This window comes from Setaria viridis, chromosome 6, assembly GCF_005286985.2.
Source record: "Setaria viridis chromosome 6, Setaria_viridis_v4.0, whole genome shotgun sequence".
Lineage (NCBI taxonomy): Eukaryota > Viridiplantae > Streptophyta > Magnoliopsida > Poales > Poaceae > Setaria > Setaria viridis.
In genome coordinates this window covers 36430380-36442170 of record NC_048268.2, presented here as the reverse complement: position 1 = coordinate 36442170, position 11791 = coordinate 36430380, and the positions used below count along the sequence as shown (strand labels likewise).

At 43.6% G+C, this 11791-nt stretch overlaps 1 protein-coding gene, 1 long non-coding RNA gene and 1 pseudogene across 2 annotated transcripts; 1 reads left to right on the top strand and 2 right to left on the bottom strand.

The window, feature by feature from the left end:
* Positions 1 to 77: 77 nt before the first annotated feature.
* Positions 78 to 6601, bottom strand: LOC117859769 (3-oxoacyl-[acyl-carrier-protein] reductase 4). Its single transcript, XM_034742951.2, has 11 exons — positions 5976 to 6601; positions 4004 to 4146; positions 3530 to 3583; positions 2294 to 2374; positions 2152 to 2197; positions 1978 to 2072; positions 1869 to 1901; positions 1220 to 1354; positions 1046 to 1139; positions 426 to 508; positions 78 to 342 (listed from the first exon to the last, which is right to left on the bottom strand). Exons 1-11 carry the CDS (start codon positions 6478 to 6480, stop codon positions 310 to 312), a joined length of 1302 nt encoding a protein of 433 aa, XP_034598842.1. The 5' UTR covers positions 6481 to 6601; the 3' UTR covers positions 78 to 309.
* Positions 6602 to 6604: 3 nt separating this feature from the next.
* On the top strand, positions 6605 to 7532 carry LOC117859771 (uncharacterized). Its single transcript, XR_004641295.2, has 2 exons — positions 6605 to 6743; positions 6905 to 7532. It is a non-coding gene; the product is annotated as an uncharacterized lncRNA (long non-coding RNA).
* A 1757-nt stretch (positions 7533 to 9289) lies between these two features.
* LOC117861998 (uncharacterized) lies at positions 9290 to 11195 on the bottom strand (annotated as a pseudogene).
* Positions 11196 to 11791: the final 596 nt, after the last annotated feature.

Below are 11791 nucleotides of genomic sequence, written 5' to 3'. Positions count from 1 at the left end.
TCGCGGGCTGGTGCACGAGGGGAGCCATGGCCGTGCGACGACCGATGGCAGGGGTCAGTTAAGAGAACAAAGGATGGTGATTATAAAGCCTAATGGCGATCATGCATAAACAGAGGAAATCTATCAGCGAGGATCAAATTCAAATAGCCTGGACAAATTGGCACATACCATGAACAAAAACATACATATTCCAACTTCACCACGCCTGAATTTTTCCTGGTGAGCATTACAAAACAAGAGACAACCCTAACATTTGTAGTCCAAAAATCGCCTAGGAGAAGTTGAAGTCTACCAAAGCTCACTCCAACCTTACATTACCATCCCTCCGTCAATGGTAAGCACCTGCGTGTAACATGGGTTAGTTGAAATGCTACGAAATAGAACTCTGAAAGTTTGAGGGCAAATGTAGTCACAGTGTCATGCACCTGTCCGGTGATGTAGCTAGCCGCAGGATTAAGGGCCAAAAACTCGACTAAACCCGCAACTTCCTCAGGTTGGCCGTATCTCCCTGGAAGTTGTATGACAACATGTATAGTTAGTGGTGACAGCTACCGTTTGAATGCAGAGGAAAAACAAGAACCAAGCAATATGAAATATCTCAATATGATGTGTTTTCATATTCTACTAGAACTATAATGGGTTATGGTTCTATAAAATCCAGCCCGTGCCACTCTGCATCAATGAGCAACTGTAAAAGAATATACTTGGGTTTTATAAAAGTAAATATGGCTTTTAGTATACTGTTTTCCTTTCTAGCCTCTACAAATTGGTACTCTGCTCTTGCAGTCTATCTAAATATCAAAGGCCGTTTTAACTCTAGCTGTCCCACGCTGCTATCTATAATAATAAATACCAGAATGATCTTCCTCTTATGAACATTATATGGTGCATCACTAATGAATACCAGCTAGTAACTTTCGTTTGGAGCATCACTAAAGAACCATAAAACAAAGCAAGTTAACAATGCTACTTGTCCAATGGTGCAGCTTAAGACGCTAATACAAAGGTGTTGTACGCAGGAACAGCTAAGCTGCATACAGCTTACCTAATGGAATGGTTGACAAAATTTTCTTCTCAAGCTCTTCCCCAAGCTCGGCAGTCATATCAGATGCAATGAACCCTGGTGCAATAGCATTCACCTGCATGTATATTCAGAACAGTTTCAGAATGCTTAGCCTAACCTCACAGGTGAGTTAATAGTGAAAGATAAAGATCATACATTGATATTTCTGCTTGCATATTCCCTGGCAACTGTTTTTGTGAAGCCAATAACCCCAGCTTTGGCTGCACTATAATTAGCTTGGCCAACATTACCAGTAAGCCCAACGACAGATGCTATGTTGATAATTCTCCCCTGCATTTTGCAATAAAAATACACACATTACTAACCATGAAAAAATAGCAAACAAGGCAACTTTTGACAGCAACTTCTTGAAAGTCAGAGACTCGAAGAGTACAAGACAAATACAAATATAAGTAGTGGTAACAAACTATCAGTCCATGACCTTCTGTGTGTATTTGCCTACCTTCTGAGGCACAACACAATAATAATGTATTATCAATGTGGGGTATGGATTAATATTAGTTCTTTTGCTTCACACCACCTCAAAGAGAACAAAACATATACAAGTAATATAACAAACTATCAGCCCATGACCTTCCATGTGTATTTGCCTAACTACTGAGGCACAACACAACAATAATGAATTATGAATGCGGGTTATGCTTTAATATTTCTTTTGCTTCACACCACTTTCAGTTATATAATATTTTACGAACACAAAGTAAGAAAATCATGCAAGGAGGCACTCATTTTGTTGTGCTTCCCAAGTAAATTAAGTGTAATATGAAGAGCAGAGAAATATAACCTTTTTTTTCTTCATCATTACTTTAGTAGCAGCCTGCAAAGTATATGTTGCTGTAAGATGCATCTAACAATTCAAGTAATTTCAAAATAAAGAAATATTATAAACTCACCTGTGTGCACAGGAAGACACCTGTAAGATTCAGATCAATTACATCTTGCCACTGAGATTTCTTCATCCTCATCAATAATGTGTCTCGTGTAATCCCTAATAAAAAAATGTTTTATTTGACACAAATCAACTGAATAGGTAGCAGAAAAAAGTGCAATGTGCCACGGGAACATACCTGCATTGTTTACCAGCACATCTATTGTTCCCCATTTATCCATAGCCTAATTGATTTAAGAACTAATCATAACCATGTCCAAATAAAGATTGATGTAAAAGTGAAAAGGAACATTTTCTTTCTGTAAACAAACTACACTTACTGCTTTCATCATAGATTCTACATCAGCTTCTTTTGAAACATCTCCTCCGAAGGTGATAGCCTCACCACCAGACGCTTCAATCTGCAATAATAGCACTCTTCAAGTAGGAAAGGGGACAAAGAAAGTAAAATGAAAAGTATAGCCAAATGTTGGTCTCTGCATATTTGTAGGCAGAAAACTGCGCAGAATTGATAGTGGTGAATTTTAATCAACCACATTCAAGAATCACCATTCTATTTCTGTATAGTTCTTGCACTGTTGTTACTATATACTGATCTCTATATTTGCCATTACAATGGTTGAAACCATGAAACATAATTCAAGGTGATTGTTTAACTGTTTTGCAATTGCAGTGTCTCTAAAATGGCAGTGAAAATTAGGAATAATGACACTGTCGCCAGTTGCGCAAGGACGGGGCTGCCGGGTGGTGGACCTGGTGCTGGCGGGGGGCGCGACTCACGCTGTCGCGTGAGGACGGGGCCGGCAGGTCGTCGACCTGGTACCGGCGGGGGGCGCGACACGCGCGAGGGCGGGGCCGGCGGGCGGACTGCGGTCTGCAGAGCGGTGGCGGTGGGGACTGCGGAGCGGTGGCGCCGGCCTGGGCACGAGGCGGGCGGCGGGCCTGCGCCGTGCCCGTGCGCCGTGCGGGGATGGGGGACTGGGGAGCCGGAACGGATAAGATTACGGCGCGGGGAGGTCTGGGCGACTGGTATAGAGAAACCCTAGAGAATCGCTTATATATTTGTGCTAGAGGCCACATGTCAGCGGGTTTGCGGGTATACGGGTATGGGTAAAGTATTTTAAAACCCGCAAATTTGTTACCCGCGGGTACAATCTCAAACCCGTATTATACCCGTGGGTACTAAACACTATCCGTATCCTCGCCCTAACGGGTTTTTACCCGCGGGCGCACGGGTAATTTGTACCCGTTGCCATCTATAGTCACTTCTCCAGATAGAAGAATAAAACATGATAATAGTTCTATGTACTCCTTTGTAAGGCCAAACATGAAAAAAGAATTCAGAATGAGATAAATAACTTTGCAACACTGAGAATCAAGGAGAGGGATAGCAATAATAATGTTCTGCAAGGAATAAATCTGATCACTTCTAGTGAAGTCCAAATCAATTAATCAGTAACTATTGAAGATTCTATGTGTTAGCCGAGCCCTCTAATATAAACTGACAGATAAACAAATAATAGACAACAAAGTAATTTGTGAATCCACATGCTCACCTCTTTGGAGACATCTTCAGCTTCTTTTGATGAGCGGGCATAGTTCACCAGAACCTAAAAGTCAAGCCAGATCAAGACCCTAAGGTTAGTGCTAACTTGCTATTCCACGGGAAAGAAGACATTTAGATTTGCAAGAGGTGAGTACAATCATACAGATACAGCCACATGTTTATTTTTCTAGCAATGCCAACTGTCATTAGATTAAAGGAATGTAAATGCTAGAACTTTTCATTTATAGAACAGAAGTAAAATATAAAATAAACAGCATGCAGCCGCAGATGTATTGTGTACTAGTTCTTACATTAACACAAAAGTAAAAAATAAAATAAACAGCATGCAGCCGCTATGTATTGTGTACAAGTACTTGCATTAACACGAGTCCCACTGACTGTTGAATAAGTTGTTGACCCTCTCTGCATTTATAAAACATCTTCCCAATCTAGAATGACTCTTTTAAACAGCCAAGCAGCTAACCTTGCACCCCGCTTTTCCAAGGGCCAAAGCAGTGGCTTTTCCAATCCCTCTGGAGGCACCTGTAATGATAACAACTGGTGCTTCCAGCTTGGTAGCATCTTTTGCAACTGCTTGTTCAACAGCTGCAACATGGGTTCGCACACCTGCAGGTAGAAGTTTGCTTAGTACTGAATGCAAATAAGTTGTTTCCATTAGAGAAGTTTTAAAAGATACTACATTCCTTCTGAGTATTTCTGAAAGAAATGCATCAGCCATTAAGAAACTTCATGAACTTAAGTTTATAGAAGTTAAACACAAATCCATTGCATAGAAAAATGCTTTGATTTTTGAACTAAGGTAATACTACAACTCATCTCAAGATACTATGTTACTGTTTGGTGTGACTGTATCTAGTTTACTTCAAATGTTCATCATTACAATGATGATTGGTAAGTAGCATTTGCAGACTCGACATAATATGCCATTACAGCGTAGTGAAATATATCAAACTGTGCTCTGTGCTCATTCAGCCATTACTATCTTTCACATATTGCCAACGCTTCGTCCAATTAAGGACCATGTATGTAAAACTGTTTCCAGTTTTGGGTAGTTTCCTTTCACAACTGAACTGGTAGCGACATGCTAAAAACAAATTCAAATATTAAGCTTGCTAGAATGAAAACTGCTAATGGCACATTTTTCTACGTGCAGTTTTTGAATTCAAAATTAACAAAGTTTGACTCCCAGTACAAAACATCCTCGAATTTCCTATCGAAAAATTTATTGTAAGCTATCAAACCTCTGCAGCCTCAAGTTCTAGAGTTCTCCATTTATCACATTGCTTCTGCCAAGTGGCATAAGATACAGCTTTCATTGATTTGTTAGATAAGCATCCACCTATCAGCCCCAAAATATTGAACTACTTCCAACCACAACTAACACTATTAATGACACCTACAGTAGAGACAGATGCTTATAGTGATAACTAGACATCTCCATTTTCCTAGTCACCACTACAAATATGTCTGTAACAAACTTTGCTGTTGTCACCATCAAGCAAGGCTACCTATCCCAATCCCTGCATGTGTCTGCCTCAATCCCAGGTGGTGATGAGATAATGGCAATTCACTCACGTCAGGTGGTGATGAGACAACGGCAACTCAGGGCAGGTGTGACGGGTTAGGAAAATGGTGTAGATTAACCCGGGCATTGCAGTAAGGAGAGACTCGATGCCACAGAAGAGCTCGGTCAGTCTTGGTAAGAGCTGAGGATGCAATGGAGGAAAACAAGTTGCCGAGGCACTATATTAGCCAAGGGCTTAGTTGAATGCCCACGGGAACTCAAGGCATGACAGCAGGCTCAGCCCAATTATATCCCAATTCCCAATGCGTAACAATTATATGATCCTTTTATTGTTGGGAGTCAAACTTGTAATGCACAGGAGTCAAACTGTTTGGTAGGGCTTCAACTGGAGCCGCAGGAGAAGCCAGAGCTGGAGCCCAGCCAAACTAACCCTAAATCACAAAATTGCTCCAACGATGGTCCAATATGTGACAAAATCAAATAATACATGTGCTCCCAAACACCCTATCATGCAACATCTTGTTACGAATTTATGACTTAACACTATTTTGTAAGACTATCGAATAAGGCATCATAATAGGTACAGAACATTTTCCAACTGAACACAACATAGTCGAACAGAGCCTGAGAGATATCAAAACAATTGCTAACTCAAGCCATGGAAGCAGCCAACCAAAAGGATCCTAAAAAAGGGTTCGTCGATCGACACACTGAGCAAAAACCTCAATCAGCGAACGTGGATCCAAGGCAGCACAGGCCGCCAAGCAAGCGTTCCGCCACACGAATCTTCGAAACGCGTGACCACGCTAACCGACGAGCTAGATCTCAGAACTCTAGCCCAGCAGGAGGACGCTGAACCTTTACCACCTCACTAACACGCAGAGATCAGACTAGGGAAAGGGGCCCTCACCGGAGAGTCCGCGGACGGACCGCAGCGCGGGCGAGGAGCGGGCGGCGCCTCCGCCGAACGTGACGAACCCCCGGCGGGAGGTGGCCGCAGCAGCCCCGGCGACCGGGGCGGCCGGGGAGGAGACTGCTGCTGCAGCGGCTGCGGTGACCATGAGGGAGCGGCGGGAAGCCAGAGGGAGCAGCGTGCTTTGGGAATGGGGGCGGAGTATTTGAAGCCGCGACGGAGCACGGGAGAGGGGGGGCTTTGGAAGCTCAGCGGGGACGATGCGCCGGGCGGAGCGCACGAGGCGAGCGAGGAAGAGGACGGAAGCGGAAGCGGCGTCCGAATCCGAACCAGTGTAGCTCTGCACTTGATTGTTCGGTCTGGTGGGCCGAGCAGGCCCAGCGTTCCTGGATCGGAGGGGGAATGGACGAGGAGCGGTAGGCCGCGGCGACAACAGTTCTTGGATCGGAGGGGGAATGACAGGAATGGCTTCAGATGGCAGTGATAAAGGGGTGCGCTGCATTTCATCCTTTCCTTGCAACGCTTCCTCGTGCTCGCACCCAAGGCCGGTGGCGGCGGCGGGCAGCGTCGCACGAAGCTCTGGTCCGTGAAGATTCGGCTCCTGTAGGGCGGCGGAAGACGCTGGGGGCGTGGGAAGGCATGACGCTGGTCCAAAGGGCAGAGCCCAGGACCAAGTGGCGCCGAGCAGGCGTTGGTGGTTGGGTTCTCGACTGGGGCTGTGGGGAAGTCCTGGAATTTTTAACAATTAGAAACTTCTGCCTTAAGGTATTTCTCTTTGCTACCTGTTCCTCTTTGCAATTAGAATTGTTTTTCCCCGTCCAGACTAGTGAATCAGTTTGAGTTGGACAATGCGTACCCAAATTAACGTTTGATGGTTTGATTGTATATACGTAAGTAGAAGAGAAGACTTATGGTGTCATCTCCAGTCTCAACTTTTCAGGAAAGGAAAACATGCAAATATGTTAGTAGATTTGCGAAAGAAGATAGAGAAGGTGGAACTTCGGAGATCAACTATACTACTCACGTCCATTTCACTCATTTGGTAGGATACTGTTTCTAATATTCATGCCAAGTCAGATACATATTGGATCAGTTGGGTGTTATCCACACCTGTTAAACTACCTCATGAATATTGTGCCTTGGCACCCAAATCGTACCTGAACGCTGATGGTGCTGATACTATGCTTCATCGCTGTTTAAGTGTTGGCAGATGGTACCCTTGATAGCACTTCTAGAGGTCAGGTCATTGTGCGTCTCAAAAGAAAAGGAGGGATCACGATACTTCTGGCACATGCTCACAGAGGCAGTAGTAGCAAGAGGGCACATGCTTACAGCTTCTTATTGGTGGTTAGGAATATCTGGGAAACAAGGGAAAGCTCAAACTGTTTGTGTCTTCGATGTATTTGTGCCCAATTATTCGTTAAAATTGACATGATCCACGGAAGTTATGCTAATGTATATTTTAAAATATGTGTTCTTATCAATGGCAAAAACATGTAGCTTTCTCTAACCAACCGGAGGAAATAATCGTATTAGTCAACGTTTGGTCTCACATGTACTCCGTGTTCTATGTATACCCCTCTTCATCTACAACTATAATGATTGGGTTGTTTCCTAGCCTTTTGTAATTTCTGACATCCTAGTTTCATCTCTTCAATTGCCTCTATTTAATTTTCCTTGCTATCAAATACAAAATTACAAAGTACATATGGTCATAAGAAAAAAATACAAAAAACTACACAGTAATACTATAGTAGAGTGAGCACTACAGAACATTAAAGAAAACTTGTAAAATTCACATATTAGGAGCTTCTGCTGGTCTGGACACATGCCGTGCATAGGATGAGGCTTGGGATTCAAATGGGAAGAATACTGGTTCTTATGCTACATTGATGTTTGCTTTCTTTATTTCTTTCTTTGTTTCAAACTGTGTGGCAATCCTTAATACTAGTGGTCACTTTGTTTAAGTGGTCACTTTGTTTGGGTTTTTATGGGGTACAGCCATACCCTCAGGCCTTGGTACACCTATATTGTAGGGCTGTAAAATTGTTATCTCTCTACTAAATTGGTAAGTATGCATGGGCATACCATATCGACTACTTATTCTCTTAACCGCTTAATTGTTCAACTATAGGCGTGGTTGCTTCTAAAATTCGATTGTTAGTTTGTTTTTGAAAATTAAAACTGAATATTCATCCGTATTCAATTATGTTTTGTTTTGCACGGCATGTGTGCAGAACTGAGATACAGAGAAACAAACAGATAGATAAACGAATAAAAGATACATAAGAGCACACGTCTCTCCAAACATACACGTGCATGATAATATGGTATAGGCATGACTCGCCATGCTTTATAGCACATGTTTTCATGGCCGAACACGCGTTCGGAGGTCATTTTCAAGTCTTCGGTCCATCCCCATGTTTTCGACCCCAGTGGCTGGTGTCGCTGTTTTCGGGCTCTCGTGACCTGTAACACACGTTTTCATGGCCGAACACATGTTCGGAGGCAATTTTCACTTATTCGGTCCAGCCTCTACATTTTCGTCCGGTTTTTATCCTTCCTACTCCATCGGGAGCTGGTGGAGGTGTCTGTTAATTTTTAATTTTCGTACGATATCTGACCTCAACCATGATCTATAGCACATATTTTTTGTCTTTCCTACCACATCCGAAGTTGATGGATGTGTCCGCGGTTTTTTAATTTCAAGAGGATAACTGGCATTAACCATGACTTATAGCACATATTTTTCGTCCGTCCTAGTCCCTTAGGAGCTTCTTGAGTTGAGTGTGAAATTTTAATTTTCATATGATATCTGGCCTCAAGCATGACCTATAGCACATGGTTTTTGTTCTTCCTAGTCCATCCGGGCAGGTGGAGGTGTTTGTGGATTTTTAATTTTCATAGGATATCTATCCTCAACCATGACCTATAGCACATATTTTTCATCCTTTCTACTGCATCCGGAGCTGATGGATGTGCCCATGGTTTTTAATTCCAAGAGGATATCATTCCTCAACCATGACCTATAGCACATGGTTTTCGTCCGTCCTACTCCATTCGGGGCTAGTGGAGGTCTCTGTGGATTTTTAATATTCATAGGATATCTGTCCTCAACCATGACCTATAGCACATGTTTTTCGTCTTTCCTACTGCATTCGGAGCTGATGGACGTGTCCATGGTTTTTAATTCCAAGTGGATATCGGGCATCGACCATGACCTATAGCACATGTTTTCCGTCCGTCCTAATCCCTTTGGAGCTTCTAGATTTGAGCATGGAATTTTAATTTTAATACGATATGTAGCCTCAACCATTACCTATAGCACATGGTTTTCATCTTTCCTACTCCATCCGGGGCTGGTCGAGGTGTTCGTGGATTTTTAATTTTCCTACGATATCTAGCCTCAACCATAACCTATTGCACATGTTTTTCATCCTTCCTACAGCATCCGGAACTGATGGACGTGTATGTAGTGTTTTAATTTGAAGAGGATAACGGACCTCAACCATGACCGGCATAGCAAATAGTTGAAAACACCCATGAGAAACAATCTTTATCGTAGGTTGGAAATGCATACATTTTCATCTCAAATTTACTATATTACATTAGCAACATTTTATTCTAAAATTCTCCGGGAACAAACACAAGTGACGTCCAGATTCCGCTTCATCTTCAGGAATGGCCCTACCTCCAGACTCTATTTTTTTCAGTTCCGTAGCAATGCACCAGCAAACCTATATAAAACAAGTAAAATGTAACGAATGAGAATATATATGAGTACACACCAGTACCAATAGGATTAAGAAACATCCACACGAGATTCAAATTTAAGATGTTTCTAAGACCAAAGCATCATGTCAAATGACACACCAGTTCGCAGCACATGTTGAGGATGTAGCAGTCAGTTCGGAAAATTCCTAGAAAATCTCTTGAAATCCACTTCCGACTACTTAGGCCTGGTGCTATCGAGGCTTCCAGTGACCAATTGGTCCAGGAATTTTCCTTTATTATCAATTAAGCACATTGTTTCTGAGCTGTAAAACTATATCAATTTATCAATTACCTTTATTAGGCTCTCCCTTGGCATCATAGATATAATAATATATCCCAATCCTAAATTATATATCAAACTACATGAACTATACCTGGATAACATCAAGATTATTTTCTAGTAGTTTTGCACTTAGATTCGTTAAGACAACAAAATCACCGCCGGCTACCTCAAAGTTTTCTAGTCTAGTGGAAAGAAACTAGTGCAGTTGACCAAACAAAATCCATAATCCCCATTTGATGCAAAATAAATGGTAATCAACCACATGTAAAGAAACAACAATGACAATAAAAGAAACTAAAAACAGCTAGCAAGATGATTACCAGGTACCAAATCAGCCTCCCGCGGACGGTGTCCGAGCCCGGGTCGGGGACGGCGGCTTGGCACCTGCGCTCAGCTCTCGGTCCTCCGTCTCCGGGTAGCAGCGTTGTTGGACCTCCTCGTTGGTGAGGTCGCCGAGTTGGTTGAGGCTGTACACGTCTTGCCCAGCGGCGGCGTTGAGCCGGACGACGACGCGGCGGTTGCTCATGAACAACCTGTACCGGCACTTCTCCTCACCGACGTCTCTGTAGGTCTTGCCGTACTTGGCCTTCCACCCCACGAACATCCAGCGGGTCTCCTGCTCGTACGATTCCTCCCCCGTTCGGACCCCGTGCCCGCGGAGGTAGCTGCGGTTGAACTCCTCAACGGTGGTGGCGCTGAAACCGTTGAGGCCAGATGAAGCCCCGACGGACCAGGCGACGCGGCGGCGACTCTCCTTGAACACCGCGTACCGGCAGTCCTCTTCGCCGGCGTATGTATAGGTCTTCCTGTTCTTGGCCTTCCACTCCACGAACATCCGGCGGCTCTCCTGCTCGTACAGGTCTGCGGCCGGCAGCGACACCAGCAGCATCGGCAGTGACACCACTGTCACACTTGAGTTCTGTTGTGTGTATTGCTATTTTATTGCAGATCGCTTCCAAGCGGCTGTCCGTGCATCGTGTCCATCCCCACGCCCACAAACCACAAGCTGGTGGCTGGTGCTCGACGCATGCATTAGATCAGAGGAAAGGAAAAACATGCGATCCTAACAGTTAAACAATCTTCAGGCTAAAGGTTTAACTAACAGTGCTGTCAGTATCAGATCTCCTTGTCATTTGTATTCCCTTCGCCGCTGGTTCCATTTCTCTGTATATCCAGCTCCTTCTCCGCCGCTTGGTACCCAAGGAAGCTTGCTTAGATATATACATTGCTGTGAAGGGGTACAGCTACTTTTGCTTGCTCTGAATCGTAATCGGTATTCATCATGCCAGTCCTGCCTGTTCGTAGTTGGTACCGATTCATGCCAGTCCTGCCTGGAATTCTCTAATCACATACGAGTATTTAACAGCTAACGGCACTCATAGATGGAAACCTTTCGATTGGATAATTAGAAAAGTGCCCCCATTTCTCACTCTGGGACACGGCAAAGAAGTAACATAACGAGCTAGTGGCATCGTGTTTTGATTCGCAGTGTGCAGGCACAAAGGGACAGCTCCTGTGGTCGGTAGGCCACGACGCGAATGGTCAGCCCCGAGACAGCTCGATTTAAAAGTTTGAAACAAATTTTCTCGCGATTTCAAGCATAAACTTCGAAAAATGTTGAACTAAATCCAACTCAACTTTTAGTACAAAATTATATAATATTATGACCCGACCGACCCTTATTAAACCCAGTCCTTAAATTTGCTAGGCTCTAAATTAAAAGACGCTTCACTACTCCTAGATATCTCATGTTTGC

Excerpts from the sequence above, each read along its gene's own strand:
- LOC117859769 (XM_034742951.2), bottom strand. The coding sequence starts at position 6,480 with ATGCAGCGCACCCCTTTATCACTGCCATCTGAAGCCATTCCTGTCATT. Across the intron at positions 3,584-4,003 it reads TTGGAAAAGCGGGGTGCAAG|GTTCTGGTGAACTATGCCCG; the intron begins GTTAGCTGCTTG and ends CTTGACTTTTAG. Across the intron at positions 509-1,045 it reads TTTGTCAACCATTCCATTAG|GGAGATACGGCCAACCTGAG; the intron begins GTAAGCTGTATG and ends TACAACTTCCAG.